At 41.2% G+C, this 27397-nt stretch overlaps 3 protein-coding genes across 8 annotated transcripts in view; 1 reads left to right on the top strand and 2 right to left on the bottom strand.

The window, feature by feature from the left end:
• The window catches only part of usp53b (ubiquitin specific peptidase 53b), a 38171-nt gene extending 27703 nt beyond the window's left edge, over positions 1 to 10468 (top strand). For all 3 annotated transcript variants that reach the window (XM_054777943.1, XM_054777945.1, XM_054777946.1), the window contains exon 17: positions 16 to 10468. In XM_054777943.1, coding sequence (XP_054633918.1) covers positions 16 to 92 — 77 coding nt within the window. In that variant the 3' untranslated portion in view covers positions 93 to 10468. The remainder of the gene's footprint in view (positions 1 to 15) is intronic.
• On the bottom strand, positions 8620 to 16981 carry fabp2 (fatty acid binding protein 2, intestinal). Of its 3 annotated transcripts, XM_054777950.1 has the most exons (5): positions 11531 to 11772; positions 11289 to 11408; positions 9980 to 10152; positions 8972 to 9079; positions 8620 to 8890 (listed from the first exon to the last, which is right to left on the bottom strand). In XM_054777950.1, the coding sequence occupies exons 2-5, from the start codon at positions 11353 to 11355 to the stop codon at positions 8840 to 8842; spliced, it is 399 nt and encodes a 132-aa protein (XP_054633925.1). In that variant the 5' UTR covers positions 11356 to 11408; positions 11531 to 11772; the 3' UTR covers positions 8620 to 8839. The 3 variants fall into 3 exon arrangements, with proteins under 3 accessions (XP_054633925.1, XP_054633926.1, XP_054633927.1); XM_054777951.1 differs by lacking the exons at positions 11289 to 11408; positions 11531 to 11772 and adding an exon at positions 16273 to 16981; XM_054777952.1 differs by lacking the exon at positions 11289 to 11408 and having other exon boundaries at positions 11531 to 11777.
• Positions 16982 to 20049: 3068 nt separating this feature from the next.
• Positions 20050 to 27397, bottom strand: part of gucy1b1 (guanylate cyclase 1 soluble subunit beta 1) — a 39548-nt gene continuing 32200 nt past the window's right edge. For both annotated transcript variants that reach the window (XM_054777949.1, XM_054777948.1), the window contains exons 12-13: positions 26809 to 26963; positions 20050 to 21614 (exon numbers count right to left, since the gene is read on the bottom strand). In XM_054777949.1, coding sequence (XP_054633924.1) covers positions 21485 to 21614; positions 26809 to 26963 — 285 coding nt within the window. In that variant the 3' untranslated portion in view covers positions 20050 to 21484. The remainder of the gene's footprint in view (positions 21615 to 26808; positions 26964 to 27397) is intronic.

Here is a 27397-nt window from a genome sequence, read left to right as displayed (position 1 = left end):
TTCATATTTTTCCAGGCAATACAAGCAATAAACCCACTGCAAAATGGAACCCAGTGACAGCCAAAGGCCTGGATGAACGAGGCTTTTTATGACTCTACCCTTTGTTTACATGCATGAACTGTGTGGTCACATGAGATTGAAACTGGATGCCAAAGAGTTTACAGAGTGGAAATACACCTTATGAACGAAAGTATTGGGACACCTGCCCTTTTCTATGACAGCAATGGTGCCCAAACGTTTTGAAGGAAAATTGAAAGGCAGGGGGGCACTTTGATACATTTTGTGCATTAACAATGCTAAAACCAATCCAATGTAGGTCAGTACAGTATATGCTAAGCTATCTGAACAAAACATTGACATCTTAGCTTAATGTGAAAGGTGACAAAGCAAATTAGTGTAATAGCTAATAACAAGACAAGAATTGACATTTTGCACTGTTGGATTTTAAGGTGGTTGTAGGTAGAGCTTCAAAATGCAAAAAGTAGAAATGGGAGTGAGACAAACACATTTTTAAGTAAGCCATTTATTGCAAACAACCATTAAACTGGGCGAGAGGCGGGGTGCACCCTGGACTGGTCACCAGCCAATGGCAGGGCACATATAGACAAACAACCATTCACACTCACATTCATACCTATGGACAATTTAGAGTCTCCAGTTAACCTAACATGCAAGTTTAGGACTATCCAAAAAACAAAACCCTCTTAAAATAGAAATAACATTTTCAAAAAGGACTCAGTAATGAGTAGCTGCGCCATTCTGGTTAATCTTTTCCAAAATGAGTTTGGGCATGCTTGATGCCAGTGTTTCCAGGAGGCTAGTGGGAATGTTGCTCCAGGTGGTGAAGATGGCTTCATGGATCGCATCCACTGCCTGGAACTGATTTTTGTAAACCTCCCTTGCCATCCATCTCCAAATGTTCTCACTTGGATTTAGATCAGAGGAACGCGCAGGATGGTCCAAAAGAGTGAATTGGCGCACAGCCAATTGGATCCTCCAGGTCAGGGCCGGTGAAATGTTTTCCTCTACCACGTGACTTTGTTGTTTCGTCACCCCCAGGATCTTTTAAGAAGTTTAAAATGAACAACATCTGCAGCAATGGCGCGCTGCAAGATCAACAATCTGACCACATTCCAAGAGAGAAAGCTTTTTTGCCTTTGCCATCAAGAGATCATGACAGTGTGAATACCTGACAGAAAATGACACATTTTTGCCAATATTTTGCCTTTTAAAGGCTGTGGTCTTAAACTTTTGATCAGCTGGTGAACAGCATATTTCACTTTAATGGTTTAAATTGCTTACTCAAATGTTTTTTGTCTCACTCCCATTTTTTCTTTTTGCTTTTTGAAGCTCTGCTTGGAATCTCCTTAAGCTCCAAGAGTGCAAAACGTAAATTCCTGCAATTTTTCAACTGGTCTTAAAATGTTGATCAGGAGTGTATATCTCACTAATAATTAATTACATTTCTACAATTTGTAGAGGTTTTAATAAAAAAAAAAAAAAACTAGCTCCAGGCCCTCTGGCCACACGTTGGACACCCCTGATGCACAAAATATGCTGTTGGTTCCCCTTTGCAGCTATACAAGATGAATAACTGCAAGATGTTGGAGTATGTCCATTTGTGAGGTCAGAGGTCACTGATGTTGGACCTTAGGGAGGGCTAGCTAGCTCACAATCTCTCTTCTAGATCATCCACACCAAACTCATCCGAGCATGCCTTCAGGGGACCTTGCTTTGTGCTCTGAGAACAGACAAGAGTCTTCCCCAAACTGTTCCCATAAGGTTGGAAGGAGGAATGTCCCAATTGAAATTGCCCGAAATGACTTCAGATTCAAGGAGGAGAATTCGTTGATTAAGAGATGTGTCCCAAGACTTTTGTCCTTATGGTGTATGCTGTGACACCTCTAAAATGTATTTATGCAAGCTTGTCACTGATGAGTGAAGCCTTGTTTAAATATGAAAGATTTTCTGTATTGCTTTTTACATTATTAACACACGCTCTCTTAGACACACACTGTCTTCCACTTTTGGTTTTCACCAACATCTGGACACGTTATATTTTGCACTGAAGCTTTTTCAATCCTATTTTTGACGCTTTATGCTAAAATGTTTATTTTTTTATTTGTGATTTAAACCTGCAGAGTTGCTGCAGAATCAAAAACGTGCGTTCTGCAATTGTCATGGAGTGTGATGCCATATGTTCTCAGCGAAGCTCCAGCAAGTGTACACTTTGTAAAATAATACTACAATACTGTATGTAGGCACCCAGGTTGAACATTGTACAAAGATTAGTGGTCATCTGCCAAAGATATTGCATAATATAACATGTGGTTGGCTAAAAATATCAAAATGATGAAAATGCGGATGTACATTTGAGTCCAGAAGTATTTCGAGCAGTGATTCTCAACTGGTTTGGCTGCGAGAACTATGCGGACAAAGACAAATTGTGGAAATTCAACTGAAATTTCTCAAATACCTTGCAGCTCGAATTTGAGGTACAGTCGTCCCTCGCCATTTTGCTGTTCGTATTTCACGGCTTTATCACGGTTTCTCAAATATAGAGTAATTAATAAATCATGCTCTTTTGTGGTTGAATATGACCTATTATTAGTAAAAAAAAAAATTAAAATTGAAGCAAATAATACAAATTATTACAAAAATACATAATCATTTTCAGGCAATGTTAAAAACCGTGTTTAGAAGGTCGTAAAGAGGTTTTCTATGCTCTAAATTCACTTTGGTCGGGTCGGGTCTGGAACCAATTAACTCCAATAAATGAGGGGTTATTGTAATGCTAAATAAAAGTGTACGAGCACAAAACAAGTTTAATGAACATTTCAGGAACAATAGTTTTTTTTATCCACAAACTGAAAATGATTTGATTCTAAATTATATAAAAGTTTGCTATTCTAACGTTTGGTCTACTTGCTAGCTCAGGAGACAGATAACAGCTTTTCAGTAAAGACCGAGTTGAGTTGAGTTGAGCCTTTACTTTCAAGTGAACGCACATAAATAAAACATGTCAATTATAACTTACATGACATACAAAATCATTTTCTCTGTGGCATTCAACATGAACAAAAATGCGCTAGCTCGATGCTAATTTACATTGAAAATCACATCCAAGCGCTCGCGATTAGCATTGACGATTTTACATGGTAAGTTCGAACGCTTCCGAATATGACAATTAAATAGACAAATGAGATGTACGTTCCACTTGAACAGCTGATATATAATATGCATAAAATACAGGCAAACACTTTCTAAGTCCCAACAAGAGACAGGGCTGGCACATTCAACACCTTAATGGCAATAGACTACTGATAAACGTTATCATGCGTCGTACAGCTATTTCAGCTCAAGCTAAAGGTCTACATTTCAGTCACATATTGATTGGTTTTATTTCAAATACGTTGAGGTGGGATATAAACGCAAAATCCTAAAAACACAGTCACTGTCCAAATACTTCTGGACCTCCATTAAGTGTGGGAGGTATCAGGTCAGGAGATCACATTGCAACATAAAGACTTATCAAGTTGTTACAACTGGTATCATTTATCACTTCTTTTACAACGTATGTTAATGACTGACCGGGGGATGTAAAAATGTGTTGATAAAGACGCGTCCTGTTAGTGATTTGAATAGGGTCCAATTAAAAGCAGACCGAAGGCCTGTACTTGTACAAATGGGTACAAAAGTTGCATGCCAGCAGTCTACAAATGTTGCAGCCATTTGTGTTTTACCGTCCATTTGTGCTGCTTATACTATTTATTTTTTCTCCTCTTAAAAGTAAACATCTGTACAGCGTATGTGCAGGTGTTGGGAGAATGACAGCAATGAAACGAACGCGCCAATCTGACCATAGAAACAGACACGCCAGAGTGTGCCGGAATTCTCGAAACGTGCATGTGGCCTTTGCTTGTATGTAACAGAAGAAGCATGAGCATGAAAATAGTCCAAAACAACATAAACTATCCAGTATTTAAGTGTATGAAAACATAATGTACTAATCCAATTGCTGTGTGTTATTCAACTGATTTGGGAACGTTTTTTAACACACTTGAATGTCGTTCTCTGTTGATAGGTTTTGCATCTGTTGTAAATATGGCGGTATAAGGCAAATAATGGACTTCAAAAACAAGGATGTCCAAGTTATACTATGCATTAGTTGTAATAATAAGGTTACTTTGAAATTTGTAATGTTTTATTTTGTAATGTCTTAGCGGAATGCATCTAATAAGACTCTCTGGACATTTCAGTGGGTACACTTGCACAATAGGTCTAATACAAGCTGGGTGAAAAATGTAAAAAATATTACATGTGGTTGTAGGCTGGAGTGGTCCACAATTGACTATCATAAAACATAATAAATATAATGAAACATGATCAAAAGATCATCTAAAATAAGTTACTAATACAGTATATGCGAATAAAAAATACAGTCAAACCTCGGTTTTCGTACGCCTCAGTTTTTGTATGATTCGGCAAAATTCACCAAAATTTTGCCTCGGTTTTCGTCCACAATCTCGGTTTTCTTACAGTATTGCTCGTAACAAACCCTGTACGGTATCGTTCTGTGAAATCGAGTGGCCAAACAAAGCACCCTATGCGTTGCTGACTCAGTGTCCGTGCATTTTTTTATTAAATAACCCACCATGGGGCCAAAGAAAGTTGTAAGTGCCAGCAATTTGCTAAAGATGGTGACAAACACTATTGAATTCAATCTTGCCAAGATGTACGGGGAGTCTACATCAACAATAATAACTATTAGACACTTAAAATTACTTTGCATTGTTTTTTGCATGTAAAACATATTGAAAAAAAATTTTTTGTCAATATTTTTGCTGTCTGGAATGGATGAATTGGATTTCGCATGAGAAAAATAGCACGTGAATTCAACAAAAAAGCGAAACATGCGCATTTTTTTTAAATAGCGCTTTTTGTTTTCAGCAGAGTCCCCAAGCGGCACACAAAGTTCAAAAATTGGCTTGATTTTTCGATAGACCAGAGTTCTTCAAAATGAGGGTCTTCGCCCAAAATGGATCACTGGTCAATTGCAAAATGATATTATTGTAATGAATAATGTAAACTGAGGTACCGCTGTATAAATAGTATAAATACAGGACCTTGTTTGGCTACAGTGGGGGCAATTTATTAAAAAGTACAACCACAATATTAAACCTCGTTGTCAATGACAATTATTGTACGTTTTTGACACAGCTTATTAGACGTGTAGGTGTACCTCATATTTTTGGCGTTATAATTTTTTATTTTTTTTTATTTTTTACAAGATCACTCCTTGCTTTATCTCATATGTATTTCTTATTACCGGTATTCTTTTCATTTGCATTCTTTTCTCTGCTAAACCAGTCGCTAATGTGTCTTTTTGTTTGTGTTGTGTTGTTAAGCATCACTCCTTAAATGTGCAGCTCCTGCTCCCACATGCTTTATTCAGCGGTACTGTTTCCAACGAGACACAGTGTGTGCGATACAAGGATGCCTTCAAAGCAGTTGATTGTGCGGTTGTGGCTAGAATTGATTGTTTCTTGTGGATTAGAGCTATTGTTAGCGTCTGACACCAATGATGTAGCACCTTTTGTCTTTTATGACGCGGCCACTATTTTTTCCCTTCTTATTGTTTTCAGTCTCTGTCTGTACAGAATTGTAATATTTTAGCTTGTCTGTCTGTTTGTTTGTTGCAGAGGTTGTATTTTACACTCTGCGTGTCTTCTGTTGCATCACGAGTGCCTTGACATTTTTACGAGTGACACCATGTTTGTTTGTGGGAGGCGAATGATGGAGAATGTGATGTCAAAACAATTTCAATATGCAGCGCTGCTGAATGACGCAGTTGTTCAACTATCATTGGCACACCATGAAGATGTTTCATAAGAGATTAGAAGTGCTAATTGTGTAAAAGTCTTTTGTCCCTCGTCGCGTAACGTCACCTTATTTCCTCAAACGGCAGCAGGTGCTGTGGTGTACTCGGCTGCAGAGAGTACCCGGTCTTTTTTGGATAAATGCTTGTTTATGTGTAGAGCTATAAGCGCTGATATCAGTTAAATGCCCCCTCCTGTGTGTTTAACTGGTTCACATTTGTATCCTTTTATGATTGGTTCCTTTCAGTGAGGCAGTTGGAGACAGAAGACGACTGAATAGAAGACAACCCCTCTTTTTCAAGACTGGTTTTTGACGAAAATAGACCAAATTGATCTTTTTTTAAGTTGTTTCCAACAACTTTCAGGTTGCAATAAAAAAGGATATCCTGTTCCTCAGCTGCTTGACAGTTGTTTGATGACTCTGCCGCACTGATCACCAGTCTCTTCAAATTAACATCGTAGCTCCTCCACTGTTGTTGGCTAACATGCCAAAAACCTTTTTGAGACACTTTTTTTGTGAGTGACAGCAAGAAAAGAGGGGACAATTTGTTTGGTGCCACCTGCTGGTTTGCAACTATAAATTTTTAATTAAGAAGGTTGGAAGAATTGAAGGCGACTCCTAAAAAAAAAATAGGGTTTTATGTTGAAGTCAGAGCAGACAAGCCTAAGTCAACCCTGCACTTGCAGGATAGCTGGAAGGTGACATGTTTTGTTTGTCGCACGTTCCATTAGTTAAGTGCTTTGTTTCTTTTTCAACCCAGGTTGGTTTGTCAAAAAATGGCTGTCCCCAAACATTTTCAGCCCAAATGAGAAATTTGATTCCTCCCTAGGACCTAAATTTACTAAAATCACGTACAGTAGATCCCCGCTATTTGCAGAGGTTACCTTCCAAGACGACCTGCGAATCGCCAGTAATTGAGATTATTTTTCGCGCACAGCTCGCCCTGCATGCTCCAAACCCTCCTACTAGCTTGATGTTGATGTTCTCCTTCGAGTTCAGATCAACATTTGCAATAATAATAAGTGATTATAGTTGACTATAATTATTACATTACATTCAGCTCCAGAAGCCTCCCTTCTCTCGTTGATTGCTATTGTTCACTCACGACACAATCCAGCTTTAAGCCCGAAATATGCCTCACACACTTCTCATTCAACTCATTCAATCCCAGCCGTTTTTCAATCACTCCCATACCGGTCATTTTAGACTATTTTTGATGTGTGCACGCGCGTGTGCATGCGTTAAAACGTCCCTACAATGCGTAACGTTCTGCAAGAGACACTCCCCCACGTTCTTCCACACCCTCCTTGCTGTCATGTATGTTTTTTCCATTCACATTCACATGCCAAGCGCTTATCAAATGCACTTCTGCCACCCTGTGGCCGTTTTTATGGCTTAAAACCGCTCTAAAAGTGACACCCATTAGCGTGCCGTTGCGTCTTTTTGCCTCTCAAACAAAAAAACTTAAAAGATGTGTAAATACGTCTTTGGGATCGGGCGCTCGGGTTTATAAAAACGTATAAATACGTCTTTGGTATTGAATGAGTACGATGCATTTAAAGTATAAAATGCATACTCGCCACTAATGGATAATAATGGAAGGTGATCAAAGTCACATGGAAGCCTTTTGCCTGGTCGTCAGGCAAGTGCTAGAGGCTAGCAGGCCAGAGAAGGTGTTTCTCCGAGCTGCGTCTAGATAATCCACACTGCTTCCAGTAATCATTTAAGATTATATATTACTTTGCGCTCGCCTCGCTGCGAGATTTGAGGCTGTTGTGAGTCAAAGCCAGTGCTTCATTTACTTTCACATCTCTTTTTCACACCACCATGGTGGGTTCAAGGACTGCCGAACAGAGTGCAAAATCTCAAAGCTTGCCGAAAAAGCATTTTTAGTGAAACATAAAGACATAAACATGTAAAAATGGTGGGCTGTCTAACAGTGGTACGTGTACGCTGTACATTTTACCTGTACTATCATCACATATTTATAAACTATGAGTGACTCATGGTGAATGAGATGCGTTTTCTGCGGAAAAAAAAACCCAACTAAAAATAATCGAAATACTTTTTTCACCAAAAATCTGAAGGAGGAATCGCAACTATGCAGGGATCCACTGTATTGCCAAAACATTTACACCAACAAAGGAAAAAACATCTTACTGGGACATTTGCAACCCAATGGAAATTGACCCAAGGAAAGGAACTTTGTGTGCTGCTTGGGGACTCTGCAGAAAACAAAAAGCTCCATTTAAAAATCTGAAACATGTAGCGTGTTTCTTGTTTTTTTTGTTGACTTCACTGTCCTGCTGCTGTGATGTCACCTATATATGAATACATATGAATCAGGGGGTATTGTACTGTACCGTGTGTTGCTATTTTTTGCCCTATCTATTTGAGGTGAAGTGTTTATGTGACAAACGGTCTCATTAGGCCACTTTTTTAGGATATGCGGTACATGACTCGTCGTTCAACATCTTTGCGGATGGTTTGCCCACGTTGACTTCCATTTTCCCCATAGGCATAATCTCGTGTCATCTCTGGTTCTGGTTCTGTGTGGTTCCGGCTGGTGCTGCCTTGTATGTAAGGACGTGTTTGCCTCAGTGGTTTTCGCCGAGGCTCCATACGAGTAGCAAATCGATTTCGGGAAACGTCAAAATCTGTCTTGCACTTTATATTTTTGTAGATAATATATATTTATTTTTTTTATTTATTACTGTTGAATAAATTATTGTCTCACATTACCCGTGTCTTGCTTGAAAGTGAAAGAAGAATTTGTGTGTGTGTGTGTTTTTTTTTTTATTACTGCAGTGTCAAATCCAGTGCATTTTTAGATTTATGCAGTACACACAGTGCACTTTGTCCAGGTTATGCAAGTAGACGCCATGACTACTCAACACAATACAGTACTGCCGCTAACCCGGACTAGAAACACCTCCCAAGGTTGTTCTTCAAGTTTGTTCTAAGCCCTCTTGAAAATTCTTTTAGCGTCCACGCCTTCATAGTTGTAGTTCTGCGGGAGGAAGACAAAAGCGTCATACAACCTAAGGGGCTCATTTGTGATGGATTGCGTGGTTCATCATGTGTGCCCCACCTGTATGAGCTCATCTCCTTGCACAATTCTGGTGGTTGTCAGTTGCTTGCCGTTGTCTTTCCTGTTGAAAATGCCCTTCAGCATGTCCCCCTCCATGGCCCATGCGCCCTGCAGGGGGTCACGTCCATTCAAATATTATTTATATGGCACCGATTCAAAGTTTTGAAGACTCTTTCTCGTTGAGGTAACTTCGGTTGTGTATTGTTCATAAGTTTCTGGACACATTCTCATTCAATAGCATGAAAAAGTGTCTCCAAACTTATGATTGGTTCTTTACATGAAAGAAAACCAACAGAACTTTGTCAAATGAGCCAACACTGGCGACAGAGGCAAGGAAAAACCTCAAACGGGGACTCAAATTTAGTTCAAAGTTGTTTTTGTGATCTTTTCCACATGAAATGTGTTCTTTTTCCACAGGGGCTTAAAAATCCCATTTGCGAATCATATCGGTACAAAAAACAAACAGCCAAAAGGTCATTACATCGTGCATTACGTCACGACTTCAGTCCAGCGAGCATCGTAAGCCAGAGAGTGAAGTTACTGCGACACGTCCTGGCTGCTCAGTATGTGTTAAAGTGACAATAAGTGTAATACTATAAAAAAGGGGGCTTAATATGAAGTGAAAAAGCCTGGCAATGTCAATTTTCCATCATTTCCTACAGGAAAAAACGATCTGAAACAAAACTGGAGGTTGACCCGATTGTGTTTAACATCAGAGGTTCCACTGTAAATGTAGAAGTAAACTATCAGTTGAACATGTTCACCTTAGAGTATTTCCCAGATTTCTCAACTATACTCCTCATTTCTAGAAATGTAGCATCACTGTTCCGCCCCGGTACAACCAGTGCCAAAATAAAAGCCCTGCTGTCAGTTGCAGGCTGTGTTGTCTGCACACAAATCAACTCTTGCAACCCTAAAGGTTCAAAATCTGATTTGTTGGGTTTATGAACGGAGCAGCAACACGCTGACACCAAACGTCAGCAGTCGTGTCTTGTTTGGTTTACTTACAGATAGTTCCGTCCCGTCGGCCAGGCTGTACTCAAAGGTGACACCCAGGGTGAAGTCTATTTCCAGGGTGCGGAAATTGCTGCTCTCCTTGACGTGGAACTTGTCTCCGTTCTGCGAGATGGTGATTTTGAGGTTGTCGTGGGCGGCCAGCTTCCTCTTCACCATGTTGATACCTGTCAACAGGCGCAAAACGTTAAAGGTGTGAATCACTCTTTGGGCCATGCAAAGGCATGGCTTTTTGTTTGCCTCTGTAGCTTTATGCACTGTAGGTGTGTTCAGGTGGGATAATCTTCCAATTCAAGTGGCTCGTAAACGTGATTTGACATTGTGGCCCTTAATAAGGAACCGCATTTGGGAACCACAGTCCTCACGAAAAGGCAGTAGAATAAAATCAACACTGGTAACAATAAAGACAGCTTGTAGTTGTATATACTGTACTGTAAAAAAAAAAAGTTAAAATAAATGATTATATTACATCAAGATGATTACTAAATGTTTTAAAAATTGTACTAATACACAAAAAGGCTTCAAAAATATACTTCAGTTCAAATTTATTTTTTTAAAGGTATTTTAATTAATGAGCGCCAAATAAAGTGTTAACAACAAATTATGATTTATGATTACATTTATGGTGAAAAACACAAAACATAGGCATACATAAGAGTTTTGATGCATTACGCATATATCATGTTAATTTTACATTTTTTATTTAAGAATGATTGCAATATTATTATGATATGACATTTCATACATTTTCCTATTTGTATATTAAGGCTATAAATGCATTATATTGTTTCGGTAAGTATTATTATTTAATTATATGATCAATAATTGTGAATCACATTTTATATATTTTCTTACTTATATGTAAATTATATCAATTTATTATGTTTATTTTTTAAAATGATTTAATTCTAATTATACATAATTGTAATAGAACATTTCATAAATTTTCCTATTCATACATTAATTACAGCCATTCATTTTAACCTGGTTATTTAATTATAATGATGAATCATTGTAATATCACATTTAATACTTTTCCTATTTATATATAAATGATATTCGCTTGCATTTATCACATTTGCATTTAATTATGTAACATAGCATTTTTCATGTCTACAGTACAGTATACAGTGTATATTTTTAATGATTTCAATCAAGGCTTTACACCTAATTCTGTTCCAAATATTACAATATGATTGTAGCTTGACAAATATTGTAAGATGTTCACCGCAGCACACGCACTGCTGTAACCCAATCAGGAACCCAGCAAAACAAACCATTGGCATCCTGTTTGCTCACATACCCATCTGCTCCATGAACTTCTCATAGTTCTCATTGCGATCCACTTTCCAGTCGCCGTTGAAAGTCATTGTGGTCGTGATACGGGTACACCAAGGATGGGGGCGGGGGGGCGGCCCTGACACTGCAGCAAAAGAGTGCTTTTTACCGCGAGCTCGCCTCTTTTATAAAACACTCTTATCTTTCCATCTATCGAAGTGCTGATGTGGCTGTCTAAAGCTCATGTCTGGTCAGGTAAATACTTACGGCTGTGTTTGATTGGACAGCTTTACCGCACTTCCTGACAGACAGAGAAGCAGTCCAAACGTGTGTGTGTGTGTGTGTTTACTTAGGGGGCAGGTCCATGTTTAGTGCGTGTCAAGTACACGCAGCATTTCTTTACAAAACAAAGTGAGAACAACTTCAGGTTTAAGAACAAAGAACGAATGTGTGGATTGCATTTCTGTGCACTGACTAACTCCTGAATGCTCTGTCAGTGCGCTTTTTCTGTGATGAAGTAGGTTGTTGCATTGTTGAAATTTTATTGGGGGGGGGGGGGGGCACAAAAGAGTGCTTAAAAAATGAAAAATGAACGGTCGACGCAGTGCAATATTTGCAGCGCCACCAGGGAGGGTGCGCCACTAACAGGATTAAACACCTCCGCATACACGGTGTGCAGTGGTTAGTGGGTACTCAGTGACGTAGTTAAGCTACACTTTGTCTATCCAGCACCATAAGACACTCTCCAACACACAAACAACAGGATATGTGTCGTTGCTTTTTCAGAGTGTTTTCAAAAATTAAAACTAATTTGTGAACGTGTACTCCGATGTAAAGAGACTTCCAAACATTTATGTTCAAGTTCAATGGTTTGATATTTCTATACTGGTTATGAATAGCCCTGTGAGGAATTCGTAATGAAGTAATTCATAAAAAGTTCATCCATCCATCCATTTTCTACACCGCTTCTTCCTCATTATGGTCGCGGGGGCATGCTGGAGCCTATCCCAGCTGACTTCGGGCGACAGGCGGGGTACACCGTGGACTGGTCGCCAGCCAATCGCAGGGCACATATAGACAAACAACCATTCACACTCACATTCATACCTATGGACAATTTAGAGTCATATCATAAAAAAATAATAATCATGGCTACATTCAGACATTTCATCCTTTGGTTAGCAAACTCATTAAAGCCATGCACACTTTTATCACCCTACCTCTGAAAAGAATCAGGAACAAGGAACCCGAATCCAAACGAGGAATCGGAATCGGAATTGGAATCGCTCAAATTCAAACGATGCCCTACTCTAATTATGAGAAAATATTGACTGTTAGACCACCGGTTCTGCACTGGTTCATATATAAGAACATCCAACAGCCAAGAACATCACCTCCGACCCCACTCACCCAGCACACCATCTATTCACACTCCTACCATCATGGAGAAGGTACCGGAGCATCACATGCAAAACCACACGTTCTAGGGACAGCACCTACCCACAAGCCATCCGCCACTTGAATATGCGCTAACACTAACAGGACTCCACCACCGAACTACTTCTGCTTATTTTGCACGCTGTTACTCCGGCAGCCCTGTACAACCATGCACTTTTACCAATGCACTCTTTCAATGTTCTTACGCTGTCATTCCTGTCTTCTATGTGCTATTTCTGACCCCTCCCTAGTTTTGTTTCTCGAGTTGTATTGTCGTGATTGTATTGTCAAACTGTGAGCACACCAAATACATTCCTAGCAACTGTATACCTATACTGTTGATCTGGCTAAGAAACGTGAAACTTGAAACTATAAGACAAGCCTGATTGTAAGACGACCCCTCTTTTTCAAAACCAGTTTTTGGAGAATTATTTTTTTGAGACAAAAAAATCAAAATCATGAATGTATTTTTTGTTTTATCAGATTTTGCATTGGGTCTGCGTCGGGTCACTTGTGTGTGTGAGTGACAGGAAGAAAAGCATGACGCGGGGAGAAGTCATTTGGTGGCAAGTGTTGCTTTGTATGTATAAATCTCTAAACCCTGACTTTTTAGAATAATGCCCGCTGTTTTTCCCCGTTTTAAAATATTACTATAAAAATATGATATCATTCATTTTTTTCTGTATGTGAACACCCCTGTTATAAACCCTTAAGGATCTGTTTAGTTCTTGTCAGAGAGCACACTACCACTTGCAGAAACTGCCTGCCACAATCTGGTGGGACAAGCAAACGGAAGCCTGTCTCTCCACAATCTTTGTCACTATTGCAAACAGTAAAACCTCGCAAGTGGTCTGCGCTGCCCTGAGTGGTACCTCCAAGTGTCACCAATAAGATCAGAGTGTCCCAATGTGAACCAGACTTGGCTCTGATTTGAATGTGAACACCTCAATCTTACCGCTGAGCTAAGCTCTCATGACACGATGGCCTGTAATCGCAGTCAGGATGATAACGAGTCTTCACTCATACCTTTGACCTTCATTTGGTCATGGCTCACGCAGGAGACCTTTGATATCTCAGGTTCTACTCTAGAATGTGCGTGTCAGCGTCTGATTACGACAAATGTTCAACATCGTGACTCTGCATTAACTATAAGCTTGCTTTGAGCCCAAAGACAGGACACCCCATACTGCTGTGCACTGCACTTCACTGTATCTTAACCACTGTAGTTTTGCACTACAAAAGCGTGAAAGCGTGGAGGGAGGCCGAAATGCAGATTAAGGAAATGCAGATGAGAGGGAAAAGATGCAACCACCTTCGTTGGGAGCCGGAAAAGAAGGGTGCGCATTTAAGTGTTTCTTGAATCATACATTCATTCGCTAATTAAATACAAGCCATCAACAAAGGTCTGGAACAAAGCATCTGCCGACGGGGCGCGCGGGAGTGAGCCCCATCTCCGTGACGCTGTGCTATGCATGTCTGAAAGCTGAAAAAAAAAACCTCCATAATGCAACCCAGCCCCTGACCAACATCGGCAAGAAGGCAGAGACAAGCATGGATGTCCTATGCTTGGCACAGAGACCATCAGTGGAACATGGCTCATTACACAAATAAAATAAACAAAAACCCAGCAAAAGTGGAAAAATACAGCAAAAATGCATAATGTAACTACAAAAAGCTAAAATGTTGATACTAATAACTAATAAAAACACAAAGATTTGTCTACAAATATTTGTACAATGTTTGTTTTTATGATAATTTGTTTTTTTTTATTCTAACTGTCAAAGGATAGCTGACGTAAATAGACCAAAACGAGCAGCAGGGCGACCCACCCCACCAAACCAGCCGGCGGGGCCCAACAGCCACCGGGAGCCAGACCGTCACCCCGTCCCCCATAACCAAAAGCGCAACACACCCTGCTGTTTGACGCCCCTGCAGAACAAGAAGCTCCATTGTTCCACTGAATGAAAAAGCACCCCAGATCATGATGGTGCCCCCTCCACTGTGTCATGTGGAGAACATCTCAGGTGGGATCTCCTTGTCATGCCAGTAACGTTGGAAGCCATGACGACTGTGAAGGTTACATTTTTTCTCAACTTTCTTCCACCTTTCAGTGTCCCAAGTTTGGTGATCTGGTGCAAATTCCAAACGGACAGTTTTGTGACGTTGAAGGAGACGTGAAGACGTTTTTGCCTCTTAAACCCTTTCTCTCGCAGATTCCATATGATGGTTACTGGACTGCTCTTGGCACCAATCACAACCTTCATTTGAGCTGAGGATCGTCCCGTGTCTTGACGGACAGCCAATCAGATCCTGCGGCTCTGGGCCACTGACATTTTTTTGGGTCTTGCACTTGACTTAATTCTACAATGTGCTGATGGCCTTCAGTGATTGAGTGTGTTATCTCCCTAAAGATTAGTGTCTAGTTTCATGGCAGGGATGAACTTGAACAGCTAATATTTAACACAATAATGCATCAGATCTGATCCAGTGAAGGCTAGATCTAGACCTGCACAAGCTAATGAACGCCATTTTATCTTTGGAAAAGTACCACATTTGCTGCAGCTCTTCTAGTGGATGTCTAATTTACATTGATTTATTATATGCTGTTTGTTTTTATAGTATCCATGGTAACGCTTCTCTCTGTGCACTTTGTCCAGTCATTATCTTCACACACTCCTGCTCTTTATTCCATCCAACATGTAAGGCTGCTATGATCCAGTGCAATAACAGTGCACACCTAAAACTCACTGTGAAAGGTCTGATTGTTACTTTGTTTAATTTATTATTCATATATTTTTCCTCAAGAGGCACCTTTTATGCAGTGAGCAGTAGTACATTAGACCAGTGGTCCCCAACCTTTTTTGACCCACGGACCGGCTTGTGATCCCACAAATCTCCCGCGGACCGGGGGGGTTCGTACATTATAGCGATCTAATTTATCTTATGATGTATTGTGTAAAACTAAGACATGAATAACATCAAATTAAAAGCACAAAATGAATGCCGACCCACCATCCACCAGTTCAAGTTCCAGCCAAGTTTTTCCAGAGATATACACATATATACATACATATATATATACATATATATGTATACATACATATACATATATATGTATACATACATATATATATATATATATATATATATATATATATACTGTATATACATACATATATATGTGTATATATGTGTGCATATATATATATATAAATATAGAGATATATATATATAAACAGGGTGCCCCAAAAAATGTATACACCCTTAAGCAGCTGATAACTCAATAGTTTTTTCTTTGCAAATTAAACCCATTGAAATGAATGATGGCAGACAGACTGAACTCTGAAGAAAGGAAATTCATTCTAAAAAAGCGGGATTGCGTCACGCTCTGGAGTGTCTGGAACCCAGATGCAGAGGCGGGAGGCAGGTGAGGTTTTCGAAGTCTTTAAGTCTTTCAAAGTTCCAAAACGCAAACAAAAGGCGACGGCACCATGGAATAAAACTCAAGAGAAACCTGGCGGGGGCAGGCAGCTGCTGGAGGCACAAAAGCTAGGCAAAAGATTTAGGTTCACCTGAGGAGACGCTGCACTTGAGTTTGTGGGAGACTTGGTGGAATAATCTGGCGTTTCACAGCTGACAGCACTCAGCATAAGTAGACGGGCAATGATAGGTGCCATGTGCATCCAGCAGCTACGCCTCCAGCTGGGAGTAGGGGATCTAAGACGACAAAACACAAAGAGAAGACAGCAAAACAGAACAAGAAAGCGTGTATGTGACAGTACCTCCCCCGCTACAAATGGGCGCCACCTGGCGGCTTAAATGACTTCTATGGGAAACGGGCCGCATCCCTCCCAGTCCACCAGGTACTGGAAACCCCTGCCCCTTCTTCTCATGTCTAAAATGGCTTTGGCTGAAAATGCTGGGTGGCCATCGATCTGAGAGGAGGCACCTCGGAAGGGCTTAGATCACTGGAGGTGACGGGTTTGAGGAGGGAGATGTGGAACGTCGGGTGTGTCCTGAGGGAATCCAGAAGGGGAAGCAAAACAGAGGAGGAATTAATGATGCGTTCAATAGGTTAGGGGCCAGTATACCTGCGCTGTAGCTTTTCGGAGTCCATGTGGAAAGGCAGAGCCTGGGAAGATAGCCACACCCTCTGCCCAGGCTTACAATCCAGAGCAGCAGTGCAATGTTGGCTGACGAGGCGTTGGTTTCGCTCCAAAGTACATGCCAAACCCCCCTGGTGTTGCACCATGCCAGGTGGGCACGGCGTAGGTGGGAGGACACAGAAAGGTCTACCGACTCCGATTCCAAAAAGGGGAAGGCACCAATGGGGCTGGTACCTATAGGCCCAATGAAATGGAGAGAGAGGCCGGTGGCTGAGCTAATGAGGGTGTTGCTTGGCCTGCTCCGTCTGGCCATTAGTCTGAAGGTGGTAACCGGACGGCCAGCTGGGCGATGTCCCCAACACCTTGCAGAAGGTCTCCCAGACAGCAGAGAAAAACTGTGGCCTCCGGTCGGAGACCTCATTGAGAGGGATGCCATGCAGCCGGAACACGTGGCGAACCAGCAGGTCCGCCATCTCGAGGGCTGAGGGATGCTTTGGGGGAGGGCGACGAAATGGATCAGCATGGAAAAGCAGTCCACTATTGTCAGAATGACAGTGTTGCCGTTGGAAGGTGGAAGGCCTGTAAGAAAGTCCAGAGCAACGCGGGACCAAGGACTGGAGGGAATGGGCAGTGGCTGTCAGAGTCCGGCTGGAGCCTGATGGGAAGGCTTATTCCGGGCACAGATGGAGCAGGGGGCCACAAAATCCTTGGTGTCCGCATGAAGGGAGGAGGAAGATATTGCGAGATACTCCCAGGTAGCACGCCAACTACGCCAACAATGTCCTGGGACCACAAACAGGCGTCCGGCCGGGCAGTTCTCCCGCTTTTTTAAGGTCATGCCACAGCATCTCAATAGGATTGCGGTCATGACTTTGACTAGGCCACTCCAAAGTCTTTGTTTTGTTTTCTTCAGCCATTCAGAAGTGGACTTGTTGGTGTGTTTTGAATCATTGCCCTGCTGCAGAACCCAAGTTGGTTTCAGCTTGATGTCACAAAGAGATGGCCGGACATTCTCCTTCAGGATTTTTTGGTAGACAGCAGAATTCATGGTTCCATTTATCACTGCAGACCATCACACTACCTCCACCATATTTTACTGTTGGTATGATGTTCTTTTTCTGAAATGCGTCGTTACTTTTACACCAGATGTAATGGGACACACACCTTCCAAAAAGAACCACAGAGTATTTTCCCAAAGGTCTTGGGGATCATCAAGATGTTTTCTGGCAAAATTGAGACGAGCCTTAATGTTCTTTTGGTTCAGCAGTGGTTTTCATGTTGGAACTCTGCAGGCTGTTTTTGCCCAGTGTCTTTCTTATGATGGAGTCATGAACACTGACCTTAACTGAGGCAAGTGAGGCCTGCAGGTCTTTGGATGCTGTTGTGGGGTCTTTTGTGACCTCTTGGAAGCGCCATCGCTGCGCTCTTGGGGTCATTTTGGTTGTACGGAAGGTTCACCACTGTTCCATGTTTTTGCCATTTGTGGATAACGGCAAAAACTATTAATGATAATAATGGCTAAGCCGCTGGACAAAAGGTAACGAAAATAGCTGCTAGCAAAAAACGTACTGCAGGGTAAAAAAATCCAGGCCAACAGGTGGTGAACGGAAAACGCTGCTGAATACTAACAGGAATAACAATAGCTGAGGTGTGCCAAAAATCGAAGCGCTGCTGGAGTAACCAAGCAGGATAAATATAATACTCACTACCACGTAGAACACAGAGGTAGGACAAAACATGAGCAGGCCAAGAATGGCGCAGGTTGTGAGCGAAGAGCAAGGGAACAATCTGGCGCTGGAGTGCTGCCTTCCACCAGCTTAAGAAGGTGGTGAACAAATTGGCTGCAGGTGTGTGCCGACAGCTCCGCCTCTGCAGGCCAGCATGCACTACAACGAAAAGGCAGCCAGGCGGCAGCAGAGCGACACCACAGACACAACATATTGCAGTTGTGAGTTGTTGAACGATATCAACTACTTTGATTGCCTGTAAACTTTGAAACTGTGAATGTGAAATACTGTTAGTAGTTAGAATAGCAGTTTCGAAGTTTACCAGTTAGATTTTATATTTACAGTTTGTTATACGTTTTATATTGAGAGATAGATCATGTCGACTTGTAATTTACATGCTGGAAAAATGTGTGCACCCCTGATATATATGTACGACGTACATAAATACTCATATTTTTAAATATAGTCAATATATTACACATTTATGTATTTATTATAAATATATTTTCTATGTTTATAGTAGGAGGTACATCTTTGAGACTTGGTCATTACCTCCGCCAAGCGCAGCGCAAAGCGCAAGCGCAGTGCACGGGTTACAGTATATTTTGCTTGCTTCTCTGTTTGTTTATGTTCAAAATAAATTGAAAAGTTCTCAATGGATTCAATGAAACTTTCAGGAATTGTCGGAAATGGGGTATGGCAGAACTGATTAAATTTTGGGAGTGATCCCGATCACCGTTTGGATCCAGGATTCTTTAACATTGCAAGATAGGACCGTTCTGCAAAAAATGATCAGAGCACTTTGAACAAAATACAGGACAAGTTTCTACAAATTATCAAAGAGTGATCCAAAAGATGTATAGGATTATGATTTCGGTGTGACTCACAATATGGGGGGAACCATGGCACTTGGCGGAGGTGTGCGCTCACCGAGGGCTTCTCTCGTTTTAAAAGTAGCTCGCAGACTGAAAAAGTGTGAGCAGCCCTGGTTTAGGATATCTAGTGGCCCACATAGAAAGAGTTTGGACACCCCTGCTCTACAGTATCTTCTATATTACTCTTCAGCCTGTTTGCACTCTTCACCTCTCTTTAATTGACATCAATAAAGTGTGTTTTTATTGCCGTGTTAAAGTGTATATAGTACACTGCTAACAAACATATCCGCTATCAGCACTGAGATAAAAGACAAACACTTCATAATCGCATAATGAAATATTGCTGATATGTTCCTTCCTACAGATATGCTTGGATATTCTTGCTTGGAACAATAAACGAAATAATGAGTCATCTCTGGTGACGTAATGCTGTAGTAGTGCTGAATCAAAATATGTATCATTATGACCATTGACCTCAGGTATCTCAAACAACTGGGGTTATGTCGTTAAAAAAATCTACCTTGACCTTTCACCTCATCCACGCTGGCTAAATTCGAAACACAAACAAGTAATTTAACTTCATAGAAAGACAGAAACAATGTTAACTGTTATTGTTATTAAAGGAGTGTGATCCCGGTACAGCCACTAGAAGGCGCCCCATACACAGTAAACGTTACATGAGCGAACAAAGGCTGATGTCGCCACTGATAAAATGTTGAAATGAAAAATAATGTACTGTAAAGCAACACGTTTTATTTTCTCATCTTGCATTTTACACGTGTAATGCAATTACATTGTCACAAATATTAGTTCAGACTCACTGAAATTGCTTCCTCCCACATTCTAAAAACAGTCACTCTGGTTTCTCGTTTCCATAAATAGAGACCTCCAGCAAAAATTAAACCTATCCAACAACATGATGGTAATAATAAATATTAAGATGTCGAAATGTCAAATATTAAGGTGGCTTAATACTATTCTATAAATGCAAACAAGTAGTAAATATGCTGCTTTGATATGAACTCACATTCCAAATTATAATGCCATCCATCCATCTTCTTTGCCGCTTATCCTCACTAGGGTCGCGGGTATGCTGGAGCCTATCCCAGCTGACTTCGGGCGAGAGGTGCACCCTGGATTGGCCGCCAGCCAGCCGCAGGGCCAATGTATAATGTACTGTACATATTTTGGTCAGTGGGCAAAACAGGTGCATCTCAATAAATGAGAATGTGGTGCAAAACGTTTTTGATTTCTGGAGTTTCATTCAGATTTTAGATACCAATTTTTTTTGCAGCTTTTTTAAATACAGAGCATTCCACTAGTTTACAACAATGAACTTTCTTTTGGCAATTTTAACACATTTGATGAGATATTGAATTTGGGGCTGTTAGTAGCAGTAAGCTCTAATCATCGAAATGATGAAACATATTCTTTTTTGTGTGTGTAGTGTCATTGATAGAATACAGTATTTTCCCTATTTGAATGAGACTTTTGAAATACTGTACATTCCAATTTATTGAGATTTCTTTGACTTCCAAATATTTTGGCAAGTATCAGACATCAGACCAAATAACGTACACATTCTCAAACATGGAAGCGCTTAAAAGATGGGTGACAAACACTCATCATTTCCCACAGGAACGTGAGGAATTCAGAATGTTTGTGCCATGATTTAGGTGAACTCAAATGAAGCAACATTAGGAATTTCTAACTTTAAATTGGTACCTTTCACACAGACCCATTCACTGCTTATTAACTTTAAAACATCAATATCATCATCTATATATTTAGACTTACGCATTGCTAACGGTAAAATCGAACTATTTCTTTTTTTATTTGTGAGTGTGTATTTTTACCTATGAAAAGTGCTTTCCAAATACAGTTATTATCATGAACAAATACTAAGCTACTTAAAGTCTTTATGACACACTGTATGCTAAAAAATATATATACTATGGTGTGGCAGAGCACAATGGCACAGTTTCATATAAATGTATTTGGATATCAAAACCAGGTTATTTCATTGAATACATCTGCTTGACTAGACTGATTGTTAGGCTTGAAATTGAAGGGGACTCAAGGTGTGCCAGTGGACTTCCTGGACAGGAACCACACCTTCATGGGCTCCTTCTTTCCCTTCATGGTGACGGGGCCACGATACTCCAAATTGAACTGGGGGTCTGCGTTCTCTGCTGACTGCAAACACCTGCAACGCAACATAAAATCACAGGTATTTATACCCCGCACCTTATGTGGTAAAAGGTGGCATTCAATTGCCATGTTTTCATCTGAAAGTGTATGCTTTTATTTTGAAGGCAATCTGTTTACCCACAATGCCTTGAGAAACCAGGAAGTGTCAGCATAAACATGTGTGGAGGGAAAATGCTCATTTGTTTTGTTGGTGTTCAGTTGAAGTCTTTAAGCCCCGAACTGGACGGAGTATCAGGGTACAGTATGTACTTAAAAAAGTTATATTAGTAAAACTTTATACAATACATCCACTCTTTTCGCCGACGTTATGATACGGGACCACCAGCAGTTGGCGAAAAACTGCAAGTAACTGACAGACCCATAAAAATGTCTATTATTGACACGTGGCTATAATATAAGGTTCTTGATGAATAGATAGAATTGGAGTCATGTCGTAGCCGAGCCGCTGAAGAAAATGCAAAATCTTAACACTTTATGAAAAAACATTATCAGTGAAGCACTTAAAGACATCGACATGTGAAGATAGTGGGCTTTCTAACTGGTACATGTACGCTGTTTAGTTTACCTGTATTGTCAAATACATTATTACTGACTTATGGTGCGTGATTTCTGCGGAAGGCCTATTTTTTTGAAAAAAAAAAACAAAAAAAAAACAATAAAACTGACCAAAAATACGCAAATTTGCTACCAATTTGCTTTAACGAGTATAAAGGTAAATATAGGGGTGTTATTTTATGTCTAGAGGGCTCTAATAATGTTAAAAAAAACATATTGTATGCTCTATAATTACAAAAATGTTTCACTTATAAAGGAGGAATCCTAAAGCTGCGGAAACCGACGGTCACGGTCGTATTTGGACCCAAATTAACCGCAATAAACGAGGGATTATTGTACTGGCTAACAAGTGACTCTTAGCTTAATGCAGCTATCTTTCGCACTGTAGCTGTTCATTTTCTAAAATCTAGCTAATTCTAACTAGCAACGTCTTTAAAGCTATCTACAGTACTATCAAAGATGGCGCCCTCCGTGGCAGACGTCTCTGTGACACTCTCCCGTGTTTTTCTATTTTTTGCTATTTTATTGTTCATTTTGGACATTCAACACACTCACGCAGTACATTACAACAGAGAGACACTTTTGAACATCGGCAGGGTTCACCATGAACTTTCATTTAGCCTCTCAGACTTTGCCTTTCTTCTGCGCCGAGAGAACGCAGCAGCCTGCGGGCCTGGTGAGCTGAATACCCGGCGAGCAAAGCATCCGAGGCGTAAACGAGGCAAGCGAGCCGGCCTGCATGCTAGGCTAAAAGCTAGAGCGACGAGGCCACCGCTACCAAGCCTGCTGCTAGCCAACGTCCGCTCTCTTGAAAACAAGATGGACGAACTACGAGCAAGGATTACAGCTCAACGTGAGATCAGGGAATGCTGTGTCCTCACCTTCACAGAAACCTGGCTGACGGAGGATATACCGGACTCGGCGATCCAGTTGGAATCATTTGCTGCTTACCGGGGAGATCGGACTTTAGCGTCTGGTAAACACAGAGGTGGCGGTGTCTGTGTTTACGTAAACAAACGGTGGTGCACAGACGTACAGACGATGGAAAAGCACTGCTCGCAGGACATTGAGCTGCTGATGGTGAAATGCAGACCTTTTTATTTGCCTCGTGAGTTTAGCGCTGTGTATTTAACTGCTGTTTACATCCCACCACGAGCTAACACTGCTAATGCACTAGGCCTCCTGCATGACATCATTGATAAACACGAGACCAAACACCCAGACGCTGTATTCATTATATCTGGCGATTTCAACCACTGTAACCTCAGGACTGTTCTCCCCAAATATTACCAGCATGTGAGCTTTCCCACAAGGGAAAATAACATCCTGGACCAAGTCTACAGCAACATGAAAGGTGCTTTGAAGGCTGTTCAAAGACCCCACTTTGGTAAGGCTGACCACATCTCTATATTCCTTTATCCAACATACAGACAACTTCTTAAAAAAGCTCCCCCTGTACGTACAGCAGTTAAAGTATGGAATGAAGAAACTGATCAAGTACTTCAGGACTGCTTTGGCTGCACAAACTGGGATGTGTTTAAAACTGCAGCGGGGAGGGAAGATTGTACTGTTGATTTGGATGAATATGCTTCTGCTGTTACTGGCTACATTAGCACATGCATAGAGACTGTTACCACCACCAAGTATTACAGAAAATACCCTAATCAAAAACAGTGGATGAACTGTGATGTAAGGGCTAAGCTACGTGCTCGTTCGACTGCATTTGTCATGGGCACCGCTGATGACTACAAAAAGGCCAGATATGACCTGAGGAGGTCCATACGAGAGGCCAAAAGACAGTACAGACAGAAGCTGGAGGGCTACTATTCCACCTCAGACCCTCGGCGCATGTGGGCGGGGCTCCAGCACATCACAGACTATCGACAGCAGAGTAGCGTAGCCACGTCCAGCCATACCACACTTCCAGATGAGCTGAACGAGTTCTATGCCCGCTTTGACACCCAAACTCCTGATGAGCAGAGAGGGTGGCTGAACCTGGGGAGCACACAGGACTCACCTCTCATGGTGACATCAGCTGATGTGCGCAGGGTTCTAAACAAAACAAACCCACGAAAAGCAGCAGGCCCAGACAACATCTCAGGACGTGCACTTCGGGTTTGCTCATCAGAGCTAGCTGATGTGCTTGCTGACATATTTAACCTGTCGCTTGCACAAGCATCTGTACCGACCTGCTTTAAGTCCACCACCATAGTGCCCGTACCCAAGAAGAGCAACGTGACCTGCTTGAATGACTATCGCCCTATAGCACTCACTCCTATTGTTATGAAGTGCTTTGAAAGAATAGTCATGACCCACATCAAAAAGAGCATCCCGGCGGCAACTGTGGACCCTCTACAGTTTGCATATCGCCAGAACCGGTCCACGGATGATGCAGTCAACACTGCCATCCACACAGCCCTTTCTCACCTACAGGGCCAGGACACATATGTCAGAATGCTATTTATAGACTATAGCTCTGCTTTTAATACAGTCAGCCCCCACAAACTCACAAATAAGCTCCTCACACTTGGCCTGTCTCCCTCCCTCTGTAACTGGGTGTTTAACTTTCTCACAGGCAGGCCCCAGTCAGTCAGAGTCCACAACCGCACATCCAGCTCAAGAATTGTGAGCACTGGGACCCCACAGGGGTGTGTGCTGAGTCCACTCCTCTACACGCTCTTCACCTACGATTGCGTGGCCTCCCAGAACAACACCAGCATCATTAAATTTGCGGATGACACTACAGTCATCGGACTGATCACTGGTGGTGTTGAAACATCATACAGAAGAGAGGTGGCGGACCTCATAGCTTGGTGTCGTGATAACAATCTCCTTCTCAATACAGATAAGACTAAAGAGATGATCATTGACCCAAGAACAAGGGAAAAGGAGCCGCATAGACCCCTGTTTATTGATGAGACTGAGGTGGAGAGGGTGAAAACCTTCAAGTTCCTTGGCACACACATCAGCGAGGACCTCACCTGGTCTCACAACACCCAACAAATTATGAAGAAGTCCCAAAGGAGACTGTACTTCCTGAGAAGACTGAGGAAATTTGGCATGTCCACCACAATCCTGAGTTGCTTCTACAGATGCACTATCGAAAGTGTCCTTACCGCCTCCATCACTGTTTGGTACGGTAACTGTACAACACGTGATAGGAAGGCACTCCAGCGGGTGATCAAGACCTCACAGAACATTGTTGGGGCAGCCCTCCCCTCACTGCAAGACATTTATAAAACTAGAGTCCTACGAAGAACACACAACCTCATCAAGGACAGCACACATCCACAACACTCATTATTCACACTCCTACCGTCAGGCAGACGCTACAGGAGTTTGAAGTCCAGGACCACAAGGCTGGCAAACAGCTTTTACCCACAGGCCATCAGGCTTCTCAACGAAGCACTCGCACACGCCGCACGCAACACACGCACACACTCATAGCACTTTATTTATTTATTTATTTATTTATTTATTTATTTGTATTATTTGCTTGTATTAATGTCTCTTCTGTTGTTGTTGCTTAATTTATTGGTATATATGTTTATGTGTTTATGTTTCTTATGTTCTTATTCTTTCTTGTGTTTCCTTTCTTTTCTTGGGAGTATGAACAGAATAAGATTTTCATTGCATGGTATAACTGCTGTTTTACCATGCACATGACAATAAAACTCTTGAATCTTGAATCTTGAATTAGCATTATATATACTGTAGTATATATGTAATGCTAGTGCTAATCTACTATATAACCAAATACCTTCCAACTCAAGGAATCGATTAATTGATCATTCAAAATTCTGTTAATTTTGTGGAACTAATTGTTAATTAATCAGGTTTTGTAGCAAATGAGGAAAAATTGATTGCACAACTTGGCTGAATACAAATTTGTTGAGACTCAATCAGCAGCGCCTCTGCTGGTTGCAGCCAAGTGGTACACTCCATTTTGCCTCAATTGCTTCAAGACATGACTAATCAACATCTGCACAGTTAACCATTACACGCTTAAGGATCGATTCCTACGAGGTGCTTTATTTAGTGTTATGTGGCATGTGTGTTTAATGTTGGGGTTCACGATTGATTGTAATTCCGTATGCTATGTTGTTGTTGTTTTCTCTTGTTTTTTGTTCCAAAGCTTTTGAGTGTTAAAAAAATTATATGGCATCTAACGCTCTCCTAACTATATCACTGTACTTTGTATTATCTAAAATTTACATCGAAATTATGTGTAGATATCTAAAAAAAATATTATGAAAACATGTCACTCATTTCCGAAAGTGAAAACCATTTATTGTATGAATTAATTACGCACAGAAATATGTCAAGCCTTTATTTCTTGCAATTTGGACGATTATGGCTTACAGATAATGAAAACCCCAAATTAAGTGTCTCAGAAAATTCTATTATTACATAAGATTAGTAAAACAAAAGGTAATAGAAACAGGTTTCTGAAAAGTATGTTCATTTCCATGTAGTCAATCAGTGGTCGGGCCTCGTTTTGCATGAATGACTGCATCGATGCGGCCACCTTATACGTAATGAATCTATATAAGATAGGAGTTTCACTCCCTGAAATGAGTGACAAAAAATATTGAACTTTTTAATGATATTCTGTTCCTATCGTATTGGCTTACCTGTAAGTATACTCTGAAACGTTGATTTGGCCCTTTTCGCCGGTGGTTTCAGTGCGACTTGTGAGGTTGACTGTGTTTCCAAACAGGCAATAGCGGGGCATCCTCTGGCCAATCACTCCAGTCACCACCTCTCCTGTATGGATCCCAATCGTAATCTGAAAAAATATTTTCCCCACATCTCAATCAGCACCAGGGGCGGACTTCCCATTAGGTAAACACAGACAACTGCCTTGGCCCCAAGAACTGCCAGGGACCCCAAACGTCTCATAAAAACGGCTTATTGATTTTTTCCCCTTTGATTTAAAGTACGTATTACTTTTTTAGTCTTAATTCACATGCTTAAAACTATATCAAAATGCGTAATCTGTCATGATCGTTTGGACTGCTCCCCCCTCCCTTCTCATGCAATGGACTATTCCATGTTACTGCATGTGCAGATTGATTCCGGTGGTGGCGTGGTTTGGAGAAAACTGATGCGGAGTTACCCCAGTGGGGTGGAGAAGAGCAGAAGGCGAGAGGGAAACAGTTTTTTTAATCCAACTTCGGTAGACAGCCAGAGGCTCTTGACAGCAGCACAGCTGACCGAATG

The sequence above is a fragment of the Dunckerocampus dactyliophorus genome, chromosome 6, assembly GCF_027744805.1.
Source record: "Dunckerocampus dactyliophorus isolate RoL2022-P2 chromosome 6, RoL_Ddac_1.1, whole genome shotgun sequence".
Classification (NCBI taxonomy): Eukaryota; Metazoa; Chordata; class Actinopteri; order Syngnathiformes; family Syngnathidae; genus Dunckerocampus; species Dunckerocampus dactyliophorus.
Note: the sequence above shows the minus strand (reverse complement) of the source record. Positions and strands in the feature narration are given on the sequence as shown.

Coding starts and splice junctions, on each gene's coding strand:
- fabp2 (XM_054777950.1), bottom strand. CDS start 11,355: ATGACTTTCAACGGCGACTGGAAAGTGGATCGCAATGAGAACTATGAG. Junction 10,153..11,288: donor GAAGTTCATGGAGCAGATGG/GTATGTGAGCAA, acceptor GCCTGTTGACAG/GTATCAACATGGTGAAGAGG. Junction 9,080..9,979: donor CCGACGGGACGGAACTATCT/GTAAGTAAACCA, acceptor GACCCCCTGCAG/GGCGCATGGGCCATGGAGGG.